The sequence below is a fragment of the Misgurnus anguillicaudatus genome, chromosome 21, assembly GCF_027580225.2.
Source record: "Misgurnus anguillicaudatus chromosome 21, ASM2758022v2, whole genome shotgun sequence".
Classification (NCBI taxonomy): domain Eukaryota; kingdom Metazoa; phylum Chordata; class Actinopteri; order Cypriniformes; family Cobitidae; genus Misgurnus; species Misgurnus anguillicaudatus.
In genome coordinates, this window is record NC_073357.2 from 64224604 (window position 1) to 64250838 (window position 26235).

The 26235-nt window shown below is 45.6% G+C and overlaps 1 protein-coding gene across 1 annotated transcript in view; it reads right to left on the reverse strand.

Moving 5' to 3' along the window:
• The window catches only part of LOC129449942 (uncharacterized), a 74607-nt gene that overhangs the window by 45406 nt on the left and 2966 nt on the right, over positions 1 to 26235 (reverse strand). The window contains exons 2-3 of the mRNA XM_073858863.1: positions 24966 to 25063; positions 16320 to 16943 (exon numbers count right to left, since the gene is read on the reverse strand). Coding sequence (XP_073714964.1) covers positions 16320 to 16943; positions 24966 to 25063 — 722 coding nt within the window. The remainder of the gene's footprint in view (positions 1 to 16319; positions 16944 to 24965; positions 25064 to 26235) is intronic.

Genomic DNA, 26235 nt, shown 5'->3' on the forward strand with positions numbered 1-26235 from the left:
TTGTGGTTGTTGGTGCAGCTGTTGTGGTTGTTTCTGCAGTAGTTGTGGTTGTTGGCGCAACTGTTGTGGTTGTTTGTGCTTGTTTTGTGGTTGTTGGTGCAACTGTTGTGGTTGTTTGTGCTTGTGTTGTGGTTGTTGGTGCAACTGTTGTGGTTGTTGGTGCAGATGTTGTGGTTGTTGGTACAACTGTAGTGGTTGTTGGTGCAGCTGTTGTGGTTGTTGGTGCAACTGTTGTGGTTGTTGGTGCAGCCGTTGTAGTTGTTGATGCAACTTTCGAAGTTGTAGGTGCAGCTGTTGTGGTTGTTTGTGCTTGTGTTGTGGTTGTTGGTGCAACTGTTGTAGTTGTTGGTGCAGCTGTTGTGGTTGTTGCTGCAGTAGTTGTGGTTGTTGGCGCAACTGTTGTGGTTGTTTGTGCTTGTTTTGTGGTTGTTGGTGCAACTGTTGTTGTTGTTGGTGCAACTATTGTGGTTGTTGGCGCAACTGTTGTGGTTGTTTGTGCTTGTGTTGTGGTTGTTGGTGCAACTGTTGTGGTTGTTGGTGCAGATGTTGTGGTTGTTGGTACAACTGTAGTGGTTGTTGGTGCAGCTGTTGAGGTTGTTGGTACAACTGTTGTGGTTGTTGGTGCAGCCGTTGTAGTTGTTGATGCAACTTTCGTAGTTGTAGGTGCAGCTGTTGTGGTTGTTGGTGCTTGTGTTGTGGTTGTTGGTGCAACTGTTGTGGTTGTTTGTGCTTGTGTTGTAGTTGTTGGTGCAACTGTTGTGGTTGTTGGTGCAGCTGTTGTGGTTGTTGGTGCAGCTGTCGTGGTTGTTGGTGCAGCTGTTGTGGTTGTTGGCGCAACTATTGTGGTTGTTGGCGCAACTGTTGTGGTTGTTTGTGCTTGTGTTGTGGTTGTTGGTGCAACTGTTGTTGTTGTTGTTTGCGCAAATGTTGTGGTTGTTTGTGCTTGTGTTGTGGTTGTTGGTGCAGCTGTCGTGGTTGTTGGTGCAACTGTTGTGGTTGTTGGTGCAACTATTGTGGTTGTTGGCGCAACTGTTGTGTTTGTTTGTGCTTGTGTTGTGGTATGTGGAGAAGCTGGTGTGGTTGTAGCTTCTGTAGTTGAGGTTGTTGGAGCTACTGTTATGGGTGTTTGTGAGTGGGTTGTGGTTGTTGATGCAACTGTTGTGGTTGTTTGTGCTTGTGTTGTGGGTTTTGGTGCAGCTGTTGTGCTTGTTGGTGCAGTTGTTGTTGGTGCAACTGTTGTGGTTGTTGGTGCAGCTGTTGTGGTTGTTGCTGCAGTAGTTGTGGTTGTTGGCGCAACTGTTGTGGTTGTTTGTGCTTGTGTTGTGGTTGTTGGTGCAGCTGTTGTGGTTGTTTCTGCAGTAGTTGTGGTTGTTGGCACAACTGTTGTGGTTGTTTGTGCTTGTTTTGTGGTTGTTGGTGCAACTGTTGTGGTTGTTTGTGCTTGTGTTGTGGTTGTTGGTGCAACTGTTGTGGTTGTTGGTGCAGATGTTGTGGTTGATGGTACAACTGTAGTGGTTGTTGGTGCTTGTGTTGTGGTTGTTGGTTCAGCTGTTGTGGTTGTTTGTGCAAATGTCGTGGTTGTTGATGCAGCTGTCGTGGTTGTTGTTGCAACTGTTGTGGTTGTTGGTGCAGCTGTTGTGGTTGTTGGTGCAGCTGTCGTTGTTGTTGGTGCAGCTGTTGTGGTTGTTGTGCAACTATTGTGGTTGTTGGCGCAACTGTTGTGGTTGTTTGTGCTTGTGTTGTGGTTGTTGGTGCAACTGTTGTTGTTGTTGTTGGTGCAACTATTGTGGTTGTTGGCGCAACTGTTGTGGTTGTTTGTGCTTGTGTTGTGGTTGTTGGTGCAACTGTTGTGGTTGTTGGTGCAACTGTTGTGGTTGTTGGCGCTGTTGTGGTTGTTTGTGCTGTTGTGGTTGTTGGTGCGCTGTTGTGTTGTTGGTGCAACTGTTGTGGTTGTTGCTGCAGTAGTTGTGGTTGTTGGCGCAACTGTTGTGGTTGTTTGTGCTTGTGTTGTGGTTGTTGGTGCAACTGTTGTGGTTGTTTGTGCTTGTGTTGTGGGTTTTGGTGCAGCTGTTGTGGTTGTTGGTGCAGTTGTTGTGGTTGTTGGTGCAACTGTAGTGGTTGTTGGTGCAGCTGTTGTGGTTGTTGGTACAACTGTTGTGGTTGTTGGTGCAGCCGTTGTAGTTGTTGATGCAACTTTCGTAGTTGTAGGTGCAGCTGTTGTGGTTGTTGGTGCAGCTGTTGTGGTTGTTGGTGCAGCTGTCGTGGTTGTTGGTGCAGCTGTTGTGGTTGTTGGCGCAACTATTGTGGTTGTTGGCGCAACTGTTGTGGTTGTTTGTGCTTGTGTTGTGGTTGTTGGTGCAACTGTTGTTGTTGTTGTCGCAAATGTTGTGGTTGTTTGTGCTTGTGTTGTGGTTGTTGGTGCAGCTGTCGTGGTTGTTGGTGCAACTGTTGTGGTTGTTGGTGCAGCTGTTGTGGTTGTTGTTGCAGCCGTCGTGGTTGTTGGTGCAGCTGTTGTGGTTGTTGGCACAACTATTGTGGTTGTTGGCGCAACTGTTGTGGTTGTTTGTGCTTGTGTTGTGGTTGTTGGTGCAGCTGTTGTGGTTGTTGTGCAGTAGTTGTGGTTGTTGGCGCAACTGTTATTTTTGTTTGTGCTTGTGTTGCGGTTGTTGATGCAACTGTTGTGGTTGTTTGTGCTTGTGTTGTGGGTTCTGGTGCAGCTGTTGTGGTTGTTGGTGCAGTTGTTGTTGTTGTTGGTGCTTGTGTGGTGTTTGTTGGTGCTGCTGTTGTGGTTGTTGCTGCAGTAGTTGTGGTTGTTGGCGCAACTGTTGTTGTTGTTTGTGCTTGTGTTGTGGTTGTTGGTGCAGCTGTTGTGGTTGTTTCTGCAGTAGTTGTGGTTGTTGGTGCAACTGTTGTGGTTGTTTGTGCTTGTTTTGTGGTTGTGGTACAACTGTTGTGGTTGTTTGTGCTTGTGTTGTGGTTGTTGGTGCAGCTGTTGTGGTTGTTGCAAACTGTAGTGGTTGTTGGTGCAGCTGTCGTGGTTGTTGTTGGTGCAACTGTTGTGGTTGTTGGTGCAGCTGTTGTGGTTGTTGGTGCAGCTGTCGTTGTTGTTGGTGCAGCTGTTGTGGTTGTTGGTGCAACTATTGTGGTTGTTGGCGCAACTGTTGTGGTTGTTTGTGCTTGTGTTGTGGTTGTTGGTGCAACTGTTGTTGTTGTTTGTGCAACTATTGTGGTTGTTGGCGCAACTGTTGTGGTTGTTTGTGCTTGTGTTGTGGTTGTTGGTGCAACTGTTGTTGTTGTTGGTGCAACTGTTGTGGTTGTTGGCACAAATGTTGTGGTTGTTTGTGCTTGTGTTGTGGTTGTTGGTGCAACTGTTGTAGTTGTTGGTGCAACTGTTGTGGTTGTTGCTGCAGTAGTTGTGGTTGTTGGCGCAACTGTTGTGGTTGTTTGTGCTTGTGTTGTGGTTGTTGGTGCAGCTGTTGTGGTTGTTTCTGCAGTAGTTGTGTTTGTTGGCGCAACTGTTGTGGTTGTTTGTGCTTGTTTTGTGGTTGTTGGTGCAACTGTTGTGGTTGTTTGTGCTTGTGTTGTGGTTGTTGGTGCAGATGTTGTGGTTGTTTGTGCTTGTGTTGTGGTTGTTGGTGCAACTGTTGTGGTTGTTTGTGCTTGTGTTGTGGTTGTTGGTGCAGATGTTGTGGTTGTTTGTGCTTGTGTTGTGGTTGTTGGTGCAACTGTTGTAGTTGTTGGTGCAACTGTTGTGGTTGTTGGTGCAGCTGTTGTGGTTGTTGGTGCAGCTGTCGTGGTTGTTGGTGCAGCTGTTGTGGTTGTTGGCGCAACTATTGTGGTTGTTGGCGCAACTGTTGTGGTTGTTTGTGCTTGTGTTGTGGTTGTTGGTGCAACTGTTGTTGTTGTTGGCGCAAATGTTGTGGTTGTTTGTGCTTGTGTTGTGGTTGTTGGTGCAGCTGTCGTGGTTGTTGGTGCAACTGTTGTGGTTGTTGGTGCAGCTGTTGTGGTTGTTGTTGCAGCTGTCGTGGTTGTTGGTGCAGCTGTTGTGGTTGTTGGTGCAACTATTGTGGTTGTTGGCGCAACTGTTGTGGTTGTTTGTGCTTGTGTTGTGGTTGTTGGTGCAGCTGTTGTGGTTGTTGCTGCAGTAGTTGTGGTTGTTGGCGCAACTGTTGTGGTTGTTGTGCAGTTGTGTTGTGGTTGTTGATGCAACTGTTGTGGTTGTTTGTGCTTGTGTTGTGGGTTTTGGTGCAGCTGTTGTGGTTGTTGGTGCAGTTGTTGTGGTTGTTGGTGCAACTGTTGTGGTTGTTGGTGCAGCTGTTGTGGTTGTTGTGCAGTGTTGTGGTTGTTGGCGCAACTGTTGTGGTTGTTTGTGCTTGTGTTGTGGTTGTTGGTGCAGCTGTTGTGGTTGTTGTGCAGTAGTTGTGGTTGTTGGCACAACTGTTGTGGTTGTTGTGCTTGTTTTGTGGTTGTTGGTGCAACTGTTGTGGTTGTTTGTGCTTGTGTTGTGGTTGTTGGTGCAACTGTTGTGGTTGTTGGTGCAGATGTTGTGGTTGTTGGTACAACTGTAGTGGTTGTTGGTGCTTGTGTTGTGGTTGTTGGTGCAGCTGTTGTGGTTGTTTGTGCAAATGTCGTGGTTGTTGATGCAGCTGTCGTGGTTGTTGTTGCAACTGTTGTGGTTGTTGGTGCAGCTGTTGTGGTTGTTGGTGCAGCTGTCGTTGTTGTTGGTGCAGCTGTTGTGGTTGTTGGTGCAACTATTGTGGTTGTTGGCGCAACTGTTGTGGTTGTTTGTGCTTGTGTTGTGGTTGTTGGTGCAACTGTTGTTGTTGGTGCAACTGTTGTGGTTGTTGGCGCAAATGTTGTGGTTGTTTGTGCTTGTGATGTGGTTGTTGGTGCAACTGTTGTAGTTGTTGGTGCAACTGTTGTGGTTGTTGCTGCAGTAGTTGTGGTTGTTGGCGCAACTGTTGTGGTTGTTTGTGCTTGTGTTGTGGTTGTTGGTGCAACTGTTGTGGTTGTTTGTGCTTGTGTTGTGGGTTTTGGTGCAGCTGTTGTGGTTGTTGGTGCAGTTGTTGTGGTTGTTGGTGCAACTGTTGTGGTTGTTGGTGCAGCTGTTGTGGTTGTTGCTGCAGTAGTTGTGGTTGTTGGTGCAACTGTTGTGGTTGTTTGTGCTTGTGTTGTGGTTGTTGGTGCAGCTGTTGTGGTTGTTTCTGCAGTAGTTGTGGTTGTTGGCGCAACTGTTGTGGTTGTTTGTGCTTGTTTTGTGGTTGTTGGTGCAACTGTTGTGGTTGTTTGTGCTTGTGTTGTGGTTGTTGGTGCAACTGTTGTGGTTGTTGGTACAACTGTAGTGGTTGTTGGTGCAGCTGTTGTGGTTGTTGGTACAACTGTTGTGGTTGTTGTTGCAGCCGTTGTAGTTGTTGATGCAACTTTCGAAGTTGTAGGTGCAGCTGTTGTGGTTGTTTGTGCTTGTGTTGTGGTTGTTGGTGCAACTGTTGTAGTTGTTGGTGCAACTGTTGTGGTTGTTGCTGCAGTAGTTGTGGTTGTTGGCACAACTGTTGTGGTTGTTTGTGCTTGTGTTGTGGTTGTTGGTGCAGTTGTTGTGGTTGTTGGTGCAACTGTCGTGGTTGCTGGTGCAACTGTCGTGGTTGTTGGTGCAAGTGTCGTGGTTGTTGGTGCAACTGTAGTGGTTGTTGGTGCAACTGTCGTGGTTGTTGGTGCAAGTGTCGAGTTTGTTGGTGCAAGTGTCGTGGTTGTTGGTGCAACTGTTGTGGTTGTTGGTGCAGCCATTGTAGTTGTTGATGCAACTTTCGTAGTTGTAGGTGCAGCTGTTGTGGTTGTTTGTGGTTGTGTTGTGGTTGTTGGTGCAGCTGTTGTGGTTGTTGGCGCAACTGTTGTGGTTGTTTGTGCTTGTTTTGTGGTTGTTGGTACAATTGTTGTGGTTGTGTGTGCTTGTGTTGTGGTTGTTGGTGCAGTTGTTTTGGTTGTTGGTGCAACTGTTGTGGTTGTTTGTGCTTTTGTTGTGGTTGTTTGTGCTTGTGTTGTGGTTGTTGGTACAACTGTTGTGGTTGTTTGTGCTTGTGTTGTAGTTGTTGGTGCAGCTGTCGTGGTTGTTGGTGCAACTGTTGTGGTTGTTGGTGCAGCTGTTGTGGTTGTTGGTGCAGCTGTTGTGGTTGTTGGTGCAGCTGTTGTGGTTGTTGGTGCAACTGTTGTCGTTGTTTGTGCTTGTGTTGTGGTTGTTGGCGCAGTTGTTTTGGTTATTGGGGCAACTGTTGTGGTTGTTTGTGCAGCTGTTGTGGTTGTTGGTGCAACTGTTGTGGTTTGTGCTTGTGTAGTGGTTGTTGGTGCAGTTGTTGTGGTTATTGGTGCAACTGTTGTTGTGGTTGTTGGTGCAGCTGTTGTGGTTATTGGTGCAACTGTTGTTGTGGTTGTTGGTGCAGCTGTTGTGGTTGTTGGTGCAGCTGTTGTGGTTGCTGGTGCAGCTGTTGTGGTTGTTGATGCAGTTGTTGTGGTTGTTGGTGTAACTGTTGTGGTTGTTTGTGCAGCTGTTGTGGTTGTTGATGCAGTTGTTGTGGTTGTTGGTGCAGCTGTTGTGGTTGTTGGTGCAGTTGTTGTGGTTGTTGGTTGAACTGTTGTGGTTGTTTGTGCTTTTGTTGTGGTTGTTGGTGCAGCTGTCGTGGTTGTTGGTGCAGCTGTTGTGGTTGTTGGTGCAGTTGTTGTGGGTGTTTGTGCAGCTGTTGTGGTTATTGGTGCAGCTGTCGTAGTTGTTGGGGCTTGTGTTGTAGTTGTTGATGCTTGTGTTGTGCTTGTTGGGCCTTGTGTTGTGGTTGTCGGTGCAGCTGTTCTGGTTGTTGGAGCTTGTGTTGTGGTTGTTGGTGCAGCTGTAGTGCTTGTTGTTGCTTGTGTTGTGGATGTTGGTGCAGCTGTCGTAGTTGTTGTTGCCTTTGTTGTAGTTGTTGGTGCTTGTGTTGTGGTGGTTGATGCAGTTGTCGTAGTTGTTGGTGCTTGTGTTGTGGTTGTTGGTGCGGCTGTAGTGTTTGTTGGTGCTTGTGTTGTGGTTGTTGGTGCAGTTGTCATAGTTGTTGGGGCTTGTGTTGTGGATGTTGGTGCAGCTGTTGTAGTTGTTGGGGCTTGTGTCATAGTTGTTGGTGCTTTTGTTGTGGTTGTTGGTGCAGGAGTTGTAGTTGTTGGTGCTTGTGTCCTCGTTGTTGGTGCTTGTGTTGTGCTGGTTTGGGCAGCTGTTGTAGTTGTTTGGGCTTGTGTCGTAGTTGGTGGTGCTTGTGTTGTGCTTGTTGGGCCTTGTGTTGTGGTTGTCGGTGCAGCTGTTGTGGTTGTTGGAGCGGCTGTTGTGGTTGTTGGTGGTTGTGTTGTGGTTGTTGGTGCAGCTGTTGTAGTTGTTGGTGCTTTTGTTGTGGTTGTTGGTGCAGCTGTCATAGTTGTTGGGGCTTGTGTTGTGGTTGTTGGAGCAGCTGTTGTGGTTGTCGGTGCTTGTGTTTTGGATGTTGTTGCAGCTGTCGTAGTTGTTGGTGCTTTTGTTGTAGTTGTTGGTGCTTGTGTTGTAGTTGTTTGTGCTTTTGTTTTGGTTGTTGGTGCAGCTGTTGTGGTTGTCGGTGCAGCTCTTGTGGTTGTCGGTGCAGCTGTTATGGGGGTTGGTGTTTTAGTTTTCATTACTGCTGTAGTTGACCCTGTGATTGAAATGTAAATAAATGTTTATTATTACACTGTAAAATATGATTAATTTTATTCATATAGCGCTTCTTTACAGTTGTTTCTCGTACCAAAGAATCATCATATGAAATAGAAACAAAGAAAATACAGATAATAGCAAAGAAAAACACAGCGTGATAAAAACACAGGGTTTTTAAATATAGTTTAGCATGGAGTTTTTAAAGTTAATGTTGTTACAGTTTTTCTGGATTCTCCCTTCATTCTCATAGATGTTAATTGTATAAGTTTGCACACATTGTTTAAAAAATATTTAACAACTTGTTATAGAAAAAAAACTTTTTAATGAATTTTTGAATTAATGAATGACTTTCCTTTGGTGGTGGTGTATGAGTGACACTTACCTGAGTTAGTTGTCGTATCTAGGTTTGGAGTTGATGTAGGAGTTGGAGTTGTAGAAAAGAATGTTGATGTGACCTCTGTTATGTATAAAACATTTTAAAAAATCAATATTAATTTTCCTTATAAATATATTTAAGACAGTTTCACCTTATTGTTGGAACATATATCTGTATATATCTAACTGGCATGTTTTTACTTTATTAGCTTATTTATATTTATTATTCATATGAAGTCTCTTATTTGTTGTTATCATTAAAACTGATGTTAATGTTAAGTTTCATAGCTTAAATCAAAATTTTACATATAATCTTAAAACTGTAGTAAATCACTGCATTTTACTTTAACTGGATTTTTTGTGTTTATTTCATGTTGTACAGACATTTTGTAATATTAAAATAAATGGCTGTGTTTTACATCATAATTCTTTCGGTAATAAATAAAGCTAATCTCCGTTTCATGGTTGCCTTAACCACATATTTTCAAAACAAAAACAAACAGGTTTTTTTGCATTTTAGATATTTTGTTTTTTTTTTAAATACATTAAAATAAGAATAGCCAGGAGTGCAGGTTTTGGTTAGACTGAATGACGACCTCAAGTACTCTGCATTACATTTGTTATATAACTGGACTCGCGTCCTCCCGTCCTCAGGAGTTCATTCCTCCGTGTCTGAACTTGCAAGCCCGAACTATGAAAGATACAATTTGGTATTGGTAAACGCACCACGATTCCCCCCCACCCCAAACACAGGGATTTATTTTTAAATGATTTAATAAAAGGCAAAACATTTTAATGAATGATTAGAGGTAATGGTAACAATTTACCAATTTATTTGTTGACAAATAGTTAATGCATTAGCTAACACGAACTAATGATGCAATACTCCTAGAGCATTTATTAATCTTATTTCATGTTCAATTCAGCTTTGACTAATACCTTTAGTAAATTAAGCGCTTTAGCTGGTAAAGTTAATTAGTATTATGCACCATGAAGTAACATTAATAACTGTATTGACCTTAACAATAACAGAAATGAATACATGTTAAAAAACGATATTGTTCATTGTTTGGTCATGTAAGGTGATGCATTTACTAATGTTTACTAATAAAAAATTATTGTAAACTATTACAGACCTAATAAATTAATACATATGGTACACAACATTTTAAACATATTTTGTCAATTGAAGGAGTCCCAGTGCTTTAGTTGTCTGTTTTGTCCTTTCAGTCTGTCTGTCTGTCTGCTTTCTTGTTGTTTGTCTTGTTCCTTCTTTAATATTAAATGTTTCTCTCCTGTTGTTGATCAACCCGTCTTTGACTATTCTCTTATTTTATATTATTGTATATTTTTATATGTTGCTTATCTAAGTTTGTCAAAGTCATCCGTCATCTTCTTGTTTGTCGTCATGATATCTCTCCTCTGTTTTTCTTTCATGTTATTTATTTAATTGTTAGCTCTCTTTAAATGCTTTATGCATGTGTTTCGGACCATTTTTTCTTATTATAAATAATGTGATTAAAGTTATTTAATATGATTAAAACAACAAACTTACAAAGTGACATTGTAGACTGTGAAAATTAAAGTTTAGAATAGGCTCATCGAGTAAATGAATAACAGCATTGCCACCTGCTGGCCATATGGTTTAACAGCACAACATGATGAAGAGAGGTTAGACCTTTTTTAACTTTTCAGAAAATCTGATTCCAAACATGATTGATTTTTATAAAGTAATGGTTCCCCAGTCAAAATGTTAATTGCACAGGTTTACAAAAAGATTATTACTAGTGATATATATTTAAAATGACACTGCATTACAGTTTTTCTGAATTGCTAAAACACTAAACCCCAATCTCTGAACCAAATTCATAGTGGCCTAAACCCATTTGTCAAATCATGCAATCTTTTTGCAAAACTCTAAACACAAACCTCTCACTAAAACACATTCTACACTGCAATGCACTTGTTTTATAACAATGTATTTGAACACAACTGCAACACAGTTGCCATCAAGCAAACACAACAACTCAAAATTGTACACACTTTTTTCTAATGGTATTTTTTATCAATTGTGTGGTTTGGAAACAGTCTGAGAGGCAGATGAAGATAATGATGAAGAAACGGACACAAGACACGATGCAAATGGCAAAATTTCCAAAATTTGCAGTTGGATTGCTGACTTTTTACAAAATACATGTGCTGATTACAGTTATATTGAAAGCTTACTATTACTTGCAGTACTTACATTAAAGTATTCACTATATTGACCGAACTAAACATGTGATTACAGAACGTCTCAGGTTACGAATGAAACCATTGTTCCCTGAGAAGGGAACTAGGTGCTGCATCACCGAAGCTACGCTATGGGAACGCCCTCTGCGTGATTGTGTCCGAAGCATGTATGTTAAATCAATCCAATGGTCAAGTGACACGTTATGGGCAGGTTCTGCTAGATTGTGATAAAGCAATGTGTGACAGGGATGCTGGGAGTTTGGCAGGGAGATGCAGCATCTAGTTCCCTTTTCAGGTAACAATTGTTACATTTGTAACCTAAGACGTTCCCTTATGGGGGAACTTGAGCTGCGTCCCTGAAGCTATGCCATAGGAACAATGTACCAAAACACCATACTACCAAGTGCCTGTCTGTGTGTAGCAGTGCGCACAGCTAAAACATAAGCACCTGGGCTCCAGGTGTAGCGCCAATATCTAATTCTGAGAACTGAACAAACATAAGCGGAGAGGAGCAGCCTGCCGCATCACAGACATCCTGAACTGAAGCCACTAGCCACAAGGCCTTAGAGGCTGCCATACCCTGAGAAGAATGAGCTCTGACAGCAATAGATTAATTCTGTCCAGAGGTCTCGTAAGCAAGAGAAATAGCCTCAACTATCTACTTACTAACTGTCTGCCTGGTCGCCGGGAGACCCTTCTTGGGTAAGCCAAAGCACACAAAAAGTTGCTCAGATCTCCTCCACAGAGAACATCTGTGAACATAGGCACCGGATGCACCAAGTTAAGATTTTCCTGATTCCTATCCCTAAACGGGGGACTGCTCTTGAAAATACAACAATATGTCCCTCAGGACTTTTTCGCTGAAGCCTTCCTAAACATGATAACAACGCTCATGTCTGTTTTCTTTTTGGAAGATTTCTGAGTGCAGCTGCCTGCTCCCTAGTTTCTCTGAGTCAAGGGTTCTGTGAATTTAGTTTGACAATTTGGATTTGTGTTTAATGTTTTGAGAAAATGAGTCATAGTTTTGAAAAATGTGTTTAGCAATGCAGAAAAACTGTAATAGTGTATGACTGAAACTTACCCACATAGGTGACATCATAACTTGTATTAGCACTAAGGAGTGCCGTTTCAACATCAGTATTATTGGGTGGTTGAGAGAATATGCCATTCATCTCTGTTACAATTGATCCTTCCCTGGAAGAAGAAAGAGAAGACTAATGGGCTCATGTTTTTCAATGAACTGTGTTATGAATCCTGTTGATTGCAATGAAATAATGCTTTACTTTAATGCACAAATGATATTTACACATAGAAACCACTTTAGATTACACAGATATATTGTTGTTTAAAAATGAAACACTTACGTGAACTGAATAATTATCAGTCTAATAAAATATGTAAATTTACTCCTCAAGACTGCCTCAAACTGTAAAAAAAAGCAAAACACATGTAGTTGTCAACAGTGAACTGTACCACAGAAACACTTTATAATAAACTCAATTACTGGAATATAAACTCACAGAAATTGTTTTGACGTTATACCTCCGGTTTCACAGACAAGGCTTAAGGTTATTGCTAGACTAAGACACATGTTGGAGCTGTCTCAGCTGAAAATAACTTGCACTGACAGATCTTAAAATATGCCAGTGTCATTGATTTGTCTCAAGATACACACCAGTAACATCTTTATCTAAGGCAGGTTTATAAAAGATGTTTAAACGTCTTAATTTAACTAAGGCCAAGTCTTGGTTTAGCTAAACCTTGTATGTAAAATCAGGCCATAAAACAAAAAGTTTTAATAGTAAGAATCTCTAAATTATAGTGCACATGCCAGTTCTCATTGCTCTACTGTATTTTATATGATTTTGTATTAAACTGTGTTTTCTTTAAACTTGTTTTAAGTGTTTATGTAGCACTGTACCTCATATATCATTTTTTCTTCCCGACTTTTATAAACATTAGAAGATGGGGTTGACAGTTCAGGGACAAAATTTTCTCGTGTAACCACTTTGATACGGACTGTGTATGCTTTTGTAGTGGTTGTTGGTGCTTTTGTTGTGGTTGTCAGTGCAGATGTTGTGGTTACTGGTGCTATTGTTGTGGTTGTCGGTGCAGCTGTTTTGGTTGTTGGTGCTTTTGTTGTGGTTGTCGGTTCAGCTGCTGTGGTTGTCGGGGCTTTTGTTGTGGTTGTCGGTTCAGCTGTTGTGGTTGTTGGGGCTTTTGTTGTGGTTGCAGGTTCAGCTGTTGTGGTTGTTGGTGCTTTTGTTGTGGTTGTCGGTTCAGCTGTTGTGGTTCTCGATGCTTTTGTTGTGGTTGTCAGTGCAGATGTCGTGGCTGTTGGTGCAACTGTCGTGGTTGTTGGTGCAAGTGTCCTGGTTGTTGATGCAACTGTCGTGGTTGTTGTTGCAACTGTAGTTGTTGTTGCTGCAACTGTCGTGGTAGTTGGTGCAACTGTCGTTGTTAGTGCAACTGTCGTGGTTGTTGGTGCAAAGGTCGTGGTTGTTGGTGCAAGTGTCGTGGTTGTTGGTGCAACTGTCGTGGTTGTTGGTGCAACTGTTGTGGTTGTTGGTGCAACTGTCGTGGTTGTTGGTGCAACTGTCGTTGTTGGTGCAACTGTCGTGGTTGTTGGTGCAAGTGTTGTGGTTGTTGGTGCAACTGTCGTAAATGTTGGTGCAACTGTCTTGGTTGTTGGTGCAACTGTCGTGGTTGTTGGTGCAACCGTAGTGGTTGTTGTTGCAACTGTAGTTGTTGTTGGTGCAACTGTCGTGGTTGTTGGTGCAACTGTCGTTGTTGGTGCAACTGTCGTGGTTGTTGGTGCTAGTGTTGTGGTTGTTGGTGCAACTGTCGTAAATGTTGGTGCAGCTGTCGTGGTTGTTGGTGCAACAGTAGTGGTTGTTGGTGCAATCGTCGTGGTTGTTTGTGCAAACGTTGTGGTTGTTGGTGCCAGTGTCGTGGTTGTTGGTGCCAGTGTTGTGGTTGTTTGTGCAACTGTTGTGGTTGTTTGTGCTTGTGTTGTGGTTGTTTGTGCAACTGTTGTGGTTTTTGGTGCAGTTGTTGGTGCAACTGTAGTTGTTGTTGGTGCAACTGTCGTGGTTGTTGATGCAACTGTCGTGGTTGTTGGTGGAACTGTCGTGGTTGTTGGTGCAACTGTCGTGGTTGTTGGTGCAACTGTCATTGTAGTTGTTGCAACTGTAGTTGTTGTTGGTGCAACTGTCGTTTTTAGTGCAACTGTTGTGGTTGTTGGTGCAAGTGTCGTGGTTGTTGGTGCAACTGTCTTGGTTGTTGGTGCAACTGTCGTGGTTGTTGGTGCAACTGTCGTGGTTGTTGGTGCAACTGTCGTGGTTGTTGGTGCAACTGTCGTGGATGTTGGTGCAACTGTCGTGGTTGTTGGTGCAACTGTTGTTGTTGTTGTTGGTGCAACTGTCGTGGTTGTTGGTGCAACTGTCGTGGTTGTTGGTGCAACAGTTGTGGTTGTTGGTGCAACAGTAGTGGTTGTTGGTGCAACCGTAGTGGTTGTTGTTGCAACTGTAGTTGTTGTTGGTGCAACTGTCGTGGTTGTTGGTGCAACTGTCGTTGTTGGTGCAACTGTCGTGGTTTTTGGTGCAACTGTTGTGGTTGTTTGTGCAAGTGTCGTGGTTGTTGGTGCAACTGTCGTGGTTGTTGGTGCAACTGTCGTGGATGTTGGTGCAACTGTCGTTGTTGTTGGTGCAACTGTCGTTGTTGTTGGTGCAACTGTCGTTGTTGTTGGTGCAACTGTCGTGGTTGTTGGTGCAACTGTCGTAATTGTTGTTGGTGCAACAGTTGTGGTTGTTGGTGCAACAGTAGTGGTTGTTGGTGCAACCGTAGTGGTTGTTGTTGCAACTGTAGTTGTTGTTGGTGCAACTGTCGTGGTTGTTGGTGCAAGTGTTGTTGGTGTAACTGTAGTGGTTGTTGGTGCAACTGTCGTGGTTGTTGGTGCAAGTGTCGTGGTTGTTGGTGCAACTGTCGTGGTTGTTGGTGCAACTGTCGTGGTTGTTGGTGCAACTGTCGTGGTTGTTGGTGCAACTGTCGTGGTTGTTGGTGCAACTGTCGTGGTTGTTGGTGCAACTGTCGTTGTTTTTGCAACTGTCGTAGTTGTTGGTGCACCTGTCGTTGTTGTTGGTGCAACTGTCGTTGTTGTTGGTGCAACTGTCGTGGTTGTTGGTGCAACTGTCGTGGTTGTTGGTGCAACAGTTGTGGTTGTTGGTGCAAAAGTAGTGGTTGTTGGTGCAACCGTAGTGGTTGTTGTTGCAACTGTAGTTGTTGTTGGTGCAACTGTCGTGGTTGTTGGTGCAACTGTCGTTGTTGGTGCAACTGTCGTGGTTTTTGGTGCAACTGTCGTGGTTGTTGGTGCAAGTGTCGTGGTTGTTGGTGCAACTGTCGTGGTTCTTGGTGCAACTGTCATTGTAGTTGTTGCAACTGTAGTTGTTGTTGGTGCAACTGTAGTTGTTGTTGGTGCCAGTGTTGTGGTTGTTGGTGCAACTGTAGTGGTTGTTGGTGCAACTGTCGTGGTTGTTGGTGCAAGTGTCGAGGTTGTTGGTGCAAGTGTTGTGGTTGTTGGTGCCAGTGTTGTGGTTGTTGGTGCAACTGTTGTGGTTGTTGGTGAAAGCGTCATAGTTGTTGGTGCAACTGTAGTGGTTGTTGGTGCAACTGTCATTGTAGTTGTTGCAACTGTCGTGGTTGTTGATGCAACTGTCGTGGTTGTTGGTGGAACTGTCGTGGTTGTTGGTGCAACTGTCGTGGTTTTTGGTGCAACTGTTGTGGTTGTTTGTGCAAGTGTTGTGGTTGTTTGTGCTTGTGTTGTGGTTGTTTGTGCAACTGTTGTGGTTTTTGGTGCAGTTGTTGTGGTTGTTGGTGCAACTGTAGTTGTTGTTGGTGCAACTGTCGTGGTTGTTGATGCAACTGTCGTGGTTGTTGGTGGAACTGTCGTGGTTGTTGGTGCAACTGTCGTGGTTGTTGATGCAACTGTAGTTGTTGTTGGTGCAACTGTCATTGTAGTTGTTGCAACTGTAGTTGTTGTTGGTGCAACTGTTGTTGTTAGTGCAACTGTCGTGGTTGTTGGTGCAAAGGTCGTGGTTGTTGGTGCAAGTGTCGTGGTTGTTGGTGCAACTGTCGTGGTTGTTGGTGCAACTGTCGTGGTTGTTGGTGCAACTGTCGTTGTTGTTGGTGCAACTGTCGTGGTTGTTGGTGCAACTGTTGTGGTTGTTGGTGCAACAGTAGTGGTTTTTGGTGCAACACTAGTGGTTGTTGGTGCAACCGTAGTGGTTGTTGGTTCAACTGTCGTGGTTGTTGGTGCAACTGTTGTGGTTGTTGGTGCAACTGTCGTGGTTGTTGGTGCAACTGTCGTGGTTGTTGGTGCAACCGTAGTGGTTGTTGTTGCAACTGTAGTTGTTGTTGGTGCAACTGTCATGGTTGTTGGTGCAACTGTCGTTGTTGGTGCAACTGTTGTAGTTGTTGGTGCAAGTGTTGTGGTTGTTGGTGCAACTGTCGTAAATGTTGGTGCAGCTGTCGTGGTTGTTGGTGCAACAGTAGTGGTTGTTGGTGCAATCGTCGTGGTTGTTTGTGCAAACGTTGTGGTTGTTGGTGCCAGTGTCGTGGTTGTTGGTGCTAGTGTTGTGGTTGTTTGTGCAACTGTTGTGGTTGTTTGTGCTTGTGTTGTGGTTGTTTGTGCAACTGTTGTGGTTTTTGGGGCAGTTGTTGTGGTTGTTGGTGCAACTGTAGTTGTTGTTGGTGCAACTGTCGTGGTGGTTGAAGCAACTGTCGTGGTTGTTGGTGCAACTGTCGTGGTTGTTGGTGCAACTGTCATTGTAGTTGTTGCAACTGTAGTTGTTGTTGGTGCAACTGTCGTTTTTAGTGCAACTGTTGTGGTTGTTGGTGCAAGTGTCGTGGTTGTTGGTGCAACTGTTGTGGTTGTTGGTGCACGTGTCGTGGTTGTTGGTGCTAGTGTCGTGGTTGTTGGTGCAACTGTAGTGGTTGTTGGTGTAACTGTGGTGGTTGTTGGTGCAACTGTCGTGGTTGTTGGTGCAACTGTTGTGGTTGTTTGTGCTTGTGTTGTGGTTGTTGGTGCAGCTGTTGTGGTTGTTTGTGCTTGTGTTGTGGTTGTTGTTGGTGCAACTGTCGTGGTTGTTGGTGCAACTGTCGTGGTTGTTGGTGCAACTGTCGTGGTTGTTGGTGCAACTGTCGTGGTTGTTGGTGCAACTGTCGTGGTTGTTGGTGCAACTGTCATTGTAGTTGTTGCAACTGTAGTTGTTGTTGGTGCAACTGTCGTTGTTGTTGGTGCAACTGTCGTGGTTGTTGGTGCAAAGGTCGTGGTTGTTGGTGCAAGTGTCGTGGTTGTTGGTGCAACTGTCGTGGTTGTTGGTGCAACTGTCGTGGTTGTTGGTGCAACTGTCGTTGTTGTTGGTGCAACTGTTGTGGTTGTTGGAGCAACTGTTGTGGTAGTTGGAGCAACAGTAGTGGTTGATGGAGCAAGTGTTGTTGTTGTTGGAGCAACAGTAGTGGTTGTTGTAGCAAGTGTTGTAGTTGTTGGAGCAAGTGTTGTGGTTGTTGGAGCAACTGTTATGGTGGTTGGAGCAACCGTAGTGGTTGTTGTTGCAACTGTAGTTGTTGTTGGTGCAACTGTCGTGGTTGTTGGTGCAACTGTCGTTGTTGGTGCAACTGTCGTGGTTTTTGGTGCAACTGTCGTGGTTGTTTGTGCAAGTGTCGTGGTTGTTGGTGCAGCTGTCGTGGTTGTTGGTGCAACAGTAGTGGTTGTTGGTGCAACTGTCGTGGTTGTTGGTGCAAGTGTCGAGGTTGTTGGTGCCAGTGTCGTGGTTGTTGGTGCTAGTGTTGTGGTTGTTTGTGCAACTGTTGTGGTTGTTTGTGCTTGTGTTGTGGTTGTTTGTGCAACTGTTGTGGTTTTTGGTGCAGTTGTTGTGGTTGTTGGTGCAACTGTAGTTGTTGTTGGTGCAACCGTAGTGGTTGTTGTTGCAACTGTAGTTGTTGTTGGTGCAACTGTCGTGGTTGTTGGTGCAACTGTCGTTGTTGGTGCAACTGTTGTGGTTGTTGGTGCAAGTGTTGTGGTTGTTGGTGCAACTGTCGTAAATGTTGGTGCAGCTGTCGTGGTTGTTGGTGCAACAGTAGTGGTTGTTGGTTCAATCGTCGTGGTTGTTTGTGCAAACGTTGTGGTTGTTGGTGCCAGTGTCGTGGTTGTTGGTGCTAGTGTTGTGGTTGTTTGTGCAACTGTTGTGGTTGTTTGTGCTTGTGTTGTGGTTGTTTGTGCAACTGTTGTGGTTTTTGGTGCAGTTGTTGTGGTTGTTGGTGCAACTGTAGTTGTTGTTGGTGCAACTGTCGTGGTTGTTGATGCAACTGTCGTGGTTGTTGGTGCAACTGTCGTGGTTGTTGGTGCAACTGTCATTGTAGTTTTTGCAACTGTAGTTGTTGTTGGTGCAACTGTCGTTGTTAGTGCAACTGTTGTGGTTGTTGGTGCAAGTGTTGTGATTGTTGGTGCTAGTGTTGTGGTTGTTGGTGCAACTGTAGTGGTTGTTGGTGCAACTGTCGTGGTTGTTGGTGCAACTGTTGTGGTTGTTGGTGCAACCGTTGTGGTTGTTGGTGCTAGTGTTGTGGTTGTTGGTGCAACTGTAGTGGTTGTTGGTGCAACTGTCGTGGTTGTTGGTGCAACTGTTGTGGTTGTTGGTGCAACCGTGGTGGTTGTTGGTGCAACTGTCGTTGTTGTTGGTGCAACTGTGGTTGTTGTTGGTGCAACTGTCGTGGTTGTTGGTGAAACTGTCATGGTTGTTGGTGCAACAGTAGTGGTTGTTGGTGCAACCGTAGTGGTTGTTGTTGCAACTGTAGTTGTTGTTGGTGCAACTGTCGTGGTTGTTGGTGCAACTGTCGTTGTTGGTGCAACTGTCGTGGTTTTTGGTGCAAGTGTCGTGGTTGTTTGTGCAAGTGTCGTGGTTGTTGGTGCAACTGTCGTGGTTGTTGGTGCAACTGTCATTGTAGTTGTTGCGACTGTAGTTGTTGTTGGTGCCAGTGTTGTGGTTGTTGGTGCCAGTGTTGTGGTTGTTGGTGCAACTGTCGTGGTTGTTGGTGCAAGTGTCGAGGTTGTTGGTGCAAGTGTCGTGGTTGTTGGTGCCAGTGTTGTGGTCGTGGTTTTTGGTGCAACTGTCGAGGTTGTTTGTGCAAGTGTCGTGGTTGTTGGTGCAACTGTCGTGGTTGTTGGTGCAACTGTCATTGTAGTTGTTGCAACTGTAGTTGTTGTTGGTGCAACTGTAGTTGTTGTTGGTGCTTGAGTCGTGGTTGTTGGTGCCAGTGTTGTGGTTGTTGGTGCAACTGTAGGGGTTGTTGGTGCAACTGTCGTGGTTGTTGGTGCAAGTGTTGAGGTTGTTGGTGCAAGTGTCGTGGTTGTTGGTGCAACTGTTGTGGTTGTTGGTGCGAGCGTCATAGTTGTTGGTGCAACTGTCGTGGTTGTTGATGCAACTGTCGTGGTTGTTGGTGGAACTGTCGTGGTTGTTGGTGCAACTGTCGTGGTTTTTGGTGCAACTGTTGTGGTTGTTTGTGCAAGTGTCGTGGTTGTTGGTGCAACTGTTGTAAATGTTGGTGCAGCTGTCGTGGTTGTTGGTGCAACAGTAGTGGTTGTTGGTCCAATCGTCGTGGTTGTTTGTACAAACGTTGTGGTTGTTGGTGCCAGTGTCGTGGTTGTTTGTGCAACTGTTGTGGTTGTTTGTGCTTGTGTTGTGGTTGTTTGTGCAACTGTTGTGGTTTTTGGTGCAGTTGTTGTGGTTGTTGGTGCAACTGTAGTTGTTGTTGATGCAACTGTCGTGGTTGTCGATGCAACTGTCGTGGGTGTTGGTGGAACTGTCGTGGTTGTTGGTGCTACTGTCGTGGTTGTTGGTGCAACTGTCGTGGTTGTTGGTGCAACTGTCGTGGTTGTTGGTGCAACTGTCATTGTAGTTGTTGCAACTGTAGTTGTTGTTGGTGCAACTGTCGTTGTTAGTGCAACTGTCGTGGTTGTTGGTGCAAAGGTCGTGGTTGTTGGTGCAACTGTCGTGGTTGTTGGTACAACTGTCGTGGTTGTTGGTGCAACTGTCGTGGTTGTTGGTGCAACTGTCGTGGTTGTTGGTGCAACTGTCGTGGTTGTTGGTGCAACAGTAAAGGTTGTTGGTGCAACAGTAGTGGTTGTTGGTGCAACCGTAGTGGTTGTTGTTGCAACTGTAGTTGTTGTTGGTGGAACTGTCGTGGTTGTTGGTGCAACTGTCGTAGTTGTTGGTGCACCTGTCGTGGTTGTTTGTGCAACAGTAGTGGTTGTTGGTATTTGTGTTGTGGTTGTTGTTGCAACTGTAGTTGTTGTTGGTATTTGTGTTGTGGTTGTTGTTGCAACTGTAGTTGTTGTTGGTGCAACTGTCGTGGTTGTTGGTGCAACTATCGTGGTTGTTGTTGCAACTGTAGTTGTTGTTGTTGCAACTGTAGTTGTTGTTGGTGCAACTGTCGTGGTTGTTGGTGCAACTGTCGTGGTTTTTAGTGGAACTGTCATGGTTGTTGGTGCAACTGTAGTTGTTGTTGGTGCAACTGTAGTTGTTGTTGGTGCAACTGTCGTGGTTGTTGGTGCAACTGTTGTGGTTTTTAGTAGAACTGTCATGGTTGTTGGTGCAACTGTAGTTGTTGTTGGTGCAACTGTCGTGGTTGTTGGTGCAACTGTCGTGGTTGTTGGTGCAACTGTCGTGGTTGTTTGTGCAACTGTCGTGGTTTTTGGTGCAACTGTCGTGGTTTTTGGTGCAACTGTCGTGGTTGTTTGTGCAAGAGTCGTGGTTGTTGGTTCAACTGTGGTGGTTGTTGGTGCAACTGTTGTGGTTGTTGGTTCAAGTGTCGTGGTTGTTGGTGCAACTGTTGTGGTTGTTGGTGCAAGCGTCATAGTTGTTGGTGCAACTGTAGTGGTTGTTGGTGCAACTGTCGTGGTTGTTGGTGGAACTGTCGTTGTTTTTGGTGCAACTGTCGTGGTCGTTTGTGCAAGTGTCGTGGTTGTTGGTGCAACTGTCGTGGTTGTTGGTGCAACTGTTGTGGTTGTTGGTGCAAGTGTAGTGGTTGTTGATGCAACTGTCGTGGTTGTTGGTGCAACTGTTGTGGTTGTTGGTGCAAGTGTAGTGGTTGTTGATGCAACTGTCGTGGTTGTTGGTGCAACTGTCATTGTAGTTGTTGCAACTGTAGTTGTTGTTGGTGCAACTGTCGTGGTTGTTGGTGCAACTGTCGTTGTTGGTTCAACTGTCGTGGTTGTTGGTGCAACTGTCGTTGTTGGTGCAGCTGTCGTGGTTGTTGGTGCAACTGTCGTTGTTGGTGCAACTGTCGTGGTTGTTGTTGCAACTGTAGTTGTTGTTAGTGCAACCGTAGTGGTTGTTGGTGCAACCGTCGTCGTGGTTGTTGCAACTGTAGTTGTTGTTGGTGCAGTTTTTGTGGTTGTTGGTGCAACTGTAGTTGTTGATGGTGCAACTGTCGTGGTTGTTGGTGCAACTGTCGTGGTTGTTGGTGCAACAGTGGTGGTATTTGGTGCAACAGTAGTTGTTGTTGGTGGAACTCTCGTGGTTGTTGGTGCAACTGTCGTGGTTGTTGGTGCAAGTGTTGTGGTTGTTGTTGCAACTGTCGTGGTTGTTGGTGCAAGTGTCGTGGTTGTTAGTGCAAGTGTCATGGTTGTTGGTGCAACTGTTGTGGTTGTTGGTGCAACTGTTGTGGTTGTTGGTGCAAGTGTCGTGGTTGTTGGTGCAAGTGTCGAGGTTGTTGGTGCAAGTGTCGTGGTTGTTGGTGCAACTGTCGTTGTTGGTGCAAATGTCGTGGTTGTTTTTGCAAGTGTCGTGGTTGTTGGTGCAACTGTCGTGGTTGATGGTGCAACTGTTGTTGTTGGTGCAACTGTCGTGGTTGTTGGTGCAACTGTCGTTGTTGGTGCAACTGTCGTGGTTGTTGGTGCAACTGGCGTTGTTGGTGCAACTGTCGTGGTTGTTGGTGCAACTGTCGTTGTTGGTGCAGCTGTCGTGGTTGTTGGTGCAACTGTCGTTGGTGGTGCAACTGTCATGGTTGTTGGTGCAACTGTCGTGGTTGTTGGTGCAGCTGTCGTGGTTTTTAGTGGAACTGTCATGGTTGTTGGTGCAACTGTAGTTGTTGTTGGTGCAACTGTAGTTGTTGTTGGTGCAACTGTCGTGGTTGTTGGTGCAACTGTTGTGGTTTTTAGTGGAACTGTCATGGTTGTTGGTGCAACTGTAGTTGTTGTTGGTGCAACTGTCGTGGTTGTTGGTGCAACTGTCGTGGTTGTTGGTGCAACTGTCGTGGTTGTTTGTGCAACTGTCGTGGTTTTTGGTGCAACTGTCGTGGTTTTTGGTGCAACTGTCGTGGTTGTTTGTGCAAGAGTCGTGGTTGTTGGTTCAACTGTGGTGGTTGTTGGTGCAACTGTTGTGGTTGTTGGTTCAAGTGTCGTGGTTGTTGGTGCAACTGTTGTGGTTGTTGGTGCAAGCGTCATAGTTGTTGGTGCAACTGTAGTGGTTGTTGGTGCAACTGTCGTGGTTGTTGGTGGAACTGTCGTTGTTTTTGGTGCAACTGTCGTGGTCGTTTGTGCAAGTGTCGTGGTTGTTGGTGCAACTGTCGTGGTTGTTGGTGCAACTGTTGTGGTTGTTGGTGCAAGTGTAGTGGTTGTTGATGCAACTGTCGTGGTTGTTGGTGCAACTGTTGTGGTTGTTGGTGCAAGTGTAGTGGTTGTTGATGCAACTGTCGTGGTTGTTGGTGCAACTGTCATTGTAGTTGTTGCAACTGTAGTTGTTGTTGGTGCAACTGTCGTGGTTGTTGGTGCAACTGTCGTTGTTGGTTCAACTGTCGTGGTTGTTGGTGCAACTGTCGTTGATGGTGCAACTGTCGTGGTTGTTGGTGCAAGTGTCGTGGTTGTTAGTGCAAGTGTCATGGTTGTTGGTGCAACTGTTGTGGTTGTTGGTGCAACTGTTGTGGTTGTTGGTGCAAGTGTCGTGGTTGTTGGTGCAAGTGTCGAGGTTGTTGGTGCAAGTGTCGTGGTTGTTGGTGCAACTGTCGTTGTTGGTGCAAATGTCGTGGTTGTTTTTGCAAGTGTCGTGGTTGTTGGTGCAACTGTCGTGGTTGATGGTGCAACTGTTGTTGTTGGTGCAACTGTCGTGGTTGTTGGTGCAACTGTCGTTGTTGGTGCAACTGTCGTGGTTGTTGGTGCAACTGGCGTTGTTGGTGCAACTGTCGTGGTTGTTGGTGCAACTGTCGTTGTTGGTGCAGCTGTCGTGGTTGTTGGTGCAACTGTCGTTGGTGGTGCAACTGTCATGGTTGTTGGTGCAACTGTCGTGGTTGTTGGTGCAGCTGTCGTGGTTTTTAGTGGAACTGTCATGGTTGTTGGTGCAACTGTAGTTGTTGTTGGTGCAACTGTAGTTGTTGTTGGTGCAACTGTCGTGGTTGTTGGTGCAACTGTTGTGGTTTTTAGTGGAACTGTCATGGTTGTTGGTGCAACTGTAGTTGTTGTTGGTGCAACTGTCGTGGTTGTTGGTGCAACTGTCGTGGTTGTTGGTGCAACTGTCGTGGTTGTTTGTGCAACTGTCGTGGTTTTTGGTGCAACTGTCGTGGTTTTTGGTGCAACTGTCGTGGTTGTTTGTGCAAGAGTCGTGGTTGTTGGTTCAACTGTGGTGGTTGTTGGTGCAACTGTTGTGGTTGTTGGTTCAAGTGTCGTGGTTGTTGGTGCAACTGTTGTGGTTGTTGGTGCAAGCGTCATAGTTGTTGGTGCAACTGTAGTGGTTGTTGGTGCAACTGTCGTGGTTGTTGGTGGAACTGTCGTTGTTTTTGGTGCAACTGTCGTGGTCGTTTGTGCAAGTGTCGTGGTTGTTGGTGCAACTGTCGTGGTTGTTGGTGCAACTGTTGTGGTTGTTGGTGCAAGTGTAGTGGTTGTTGATGCAACTGTCGTGGTTGTTGGTGGAACTGTCGTTGTTTTTGGTGCAAGTGTAGTGGTTGTTGATGCAACTGTCGTGGTTGTTGGTGCAACTGTCATTGTAGTTGTTGCAACTGTAGTTGTTGTTGGTGCAACTGTCGTGGTTGTTGGTGCAACTGTCGTTGTTGGTTCAACTGTCGTGGTTGTTGGTGCAACTGTCGTTGTTGGTGCAGCTGTCGTGGTTGTTGGTGCAACTGTCGTTGTTGGTGCAACTGTCGTGGTTGTTGTTGCAACTGTAGTTGTTGTTAGTGCAACCGTAGTGGTTGTTGGTGCAACCGTCGTCGTGGTTGTTGCAACTGTAGTTGTTGTTGGTGCAGTTTTTGTGGTTGTTGGTGCAACTGTAGTTGTTGTTGGTGCAACTGTCGTGGTTGTTGGTGCAACTGTCGTGGTTGTTGGTGCAACAGTGGTGGTATTTGGTGCAACAGTAGTTGTTGTTGGTGGAACTCTCGTGGTTGTTGGTGCAACTGTCGTGGTTGTTGGTGCAAGTGTTGTGGTTGTTGTTGCAACTGTCGTGGTTGTTGGTGCAAGTGTCGTGGTTGTTAGTGCAAGTGTCATGGTTGTTGGTGCAACTGTTGTGGTTGTTGGTGCAACTGTTGTGGTTGTTGGTGCAAGTGTCGTGGTTGTTGGTGCAAGTGTCGAGGTTGTTGGTGCAAGTGTCGTGGTTGTTGGTGCAACTGGCGTTGTTGGTGCAAATGTCGTGGTTGTTTTTGCAAGTGTCGTGGTTGTTGGTTCAACTGTCGTGGTTGATGGTGCAACTGTTGTTGTTGGTGCAACTGTCGTGGTTGTTGGTGCCACTGTCGTTGTTGGTGCAACTGTCGTGGTTGTTGGTGCAACTGGCGTGGTTGTTGGTGCAACTGTCGTTGTTGGTGCAGCTGTCGTGGTTGTTGGTGCAACTGTCGTTGGTGGTGCAACTGTCATGGTTGTTGGTGCAACTGTCGTTGTTGGTGCAACTGTCGTGGTTGTTGGTCCAAGTGTTGTGGTTGTTGGTGCAACTGTCATGGTTGTTGGTGCAGCTGTCGTGATTGTTGGTGCAACAGTAGTGGTTGTTGGTGCAACCGTAGTGGTTGTTGGTGCAACAGTAGTGGTTGTTGGTGCAACCGTAGTGGTTGTTGGTGCAACCATTGTGGTTGTTGGTGCAACTGTCGTGGTTGTTGGTGCAACTGTCGTGGTTGTTGGTGCAACTGTCGTGGTTGTTGTTGCAACTGTAGTTGTTGTTGGTGCAACTGTCGTGGTTCTTGGTGCAACTGTCGTTGTTGGTGCAACTGTCGTGGTTGTTGGTGCAGCTGTCGTGGTTGTTGGTGCAACAGTAGTGGTTGTTGGTGCAACCGTAGTGGTTGTTGTTGCAACTGTAGCTGTTGTCAGTGCAAGTGTCGTGGTTGTTGGTGCTGCTGTCGTGGTTGTTGGTGCAGCTGTCGTGGTTGTTGGTGCAGCTGTCGTGGTTGTTGGTGCAGCTGTCGTGGTTGTTGGTGCAACTGTAGTTGTTGTTAGTGCAACCGTAGTGGTTGTTGGTGCAACCGTCGTCGTGGTTGTTGCAACTCTAGTTGTTGTTGGTGCAACTGTCGTGGTTGTTGGTGCAACTGTCGTGGTTGTTGGTGCAACAGTAGTGGTATTTCGTGCAACAGTAGTTGTTGTTGGTGCAACCGTAGTGGTTGTTGTTTCAACTGTAGTTTTTGTTGGTGGAACTCTCGTGGTTGTTGGTGCAAGTGTTGTGGTTGTTGTTGCAACTGTCGTGGTTGTTGGTGCAAGTGTCGTGGTTGTTGGTGCAAGTGTCGTGGTTGTTGGTGCAACTGCCGTGGTTGTTGGTGCAACTGTTGTGGTTGTTGGTGCAAGTGTCGTGGTTGTTGGTGCAAGTGTCGAGGTTGTTGGTGCAAGTGTCGTGGTTGTTGGTGCAACTGTTGTTGTTGGTGCAACTGTCGTGGTTGTTTTTGCAAGTGTCGTTGTTGTTGATGCAACTGTCGTGGTTGTTGGTGCAGCTGTCGTGGTTGTTGGTGCAACAGTAGTGGTTGTTGGTGCAACCGTAGTGGTTGTTGTTGCAACTGTAGTTGTTGTTAGTGCAACTGTCGTGGTTCTTGGTGCAACTGTCGTTGTTGGTGCAACTGTCGTGGTTGTTGGTGCAGCTGTCGTGGTTGTTGGTGCAACAGTAGTGGTTGTTGGTGCAACCGTCGTGGTTGTTGGTGCAACTGTCGTGGTTGTTGGCGCAACCGTCGTGGTTGTTGGTGCCAGTGTCGTGGTTGTTGGTGCCAGTGTCGTGGTTGTTGGTGCAGGTGTCTTGGTTGTTGGTGCAATCGTCGTGGTTGTTTGTGCAACCATCGTGGTTGTTGGTGCCAGTGTCGTGGTTGTTTGTGCAACTGTTGTGGTTGTTTGTGCTTGTGTTGTGGTTGTTTGTGCAACTGTTGTGGTTTTTGGTGCAGTTGTTGTGGTTGTTGGTGCAACTGTAGTTGTTGTTGCAACTGTCGTGGTTGTTGATGCAACTGTCATGGTTGTTGGTGCAACTGTCGTGGTTGTTCGTGCAACAGTAGTGGGTGTTGTTTCAACTGTAGTTGTTGTTGGTGCAACTGTCGCTGTTGTTGGTGCAACTGTCGTGGTTGTTGGTGCAAGTGTTGTGGTTGTTGGTGCAACTGTCGTGGTTGTTGGTTCAACTGCCGTGGTTGTTGGTGCAACTGTTGTGGTTGATGGTGCAACTGTTGTGGTTGTTGGTGCAAGTGTCGTGGTTGTTGGTGCAAGTGTTGTGGTTGTTGGTGCAAGTGTCGAGGTTGTTGGTGCCAGTGTCGTGGTCGTTGGTGCAACTGTCGTGGTTGTTGGTGCAACTGTCGTTGTTGGTGCAACTGTCGTGGTTGTTTTTGCAAGTGTCGTTGTTGTTGATGCAACTGTCGTGGTTGCTGGTGCAACTGTTGTGGTTGTTGGTGCAAGTGTCGTGGTTGTTGGTGCAACTGTCGTGGTTGTTGGTGCAACTGTTGAGGTTGTTTGTGCTTGTGTTGTG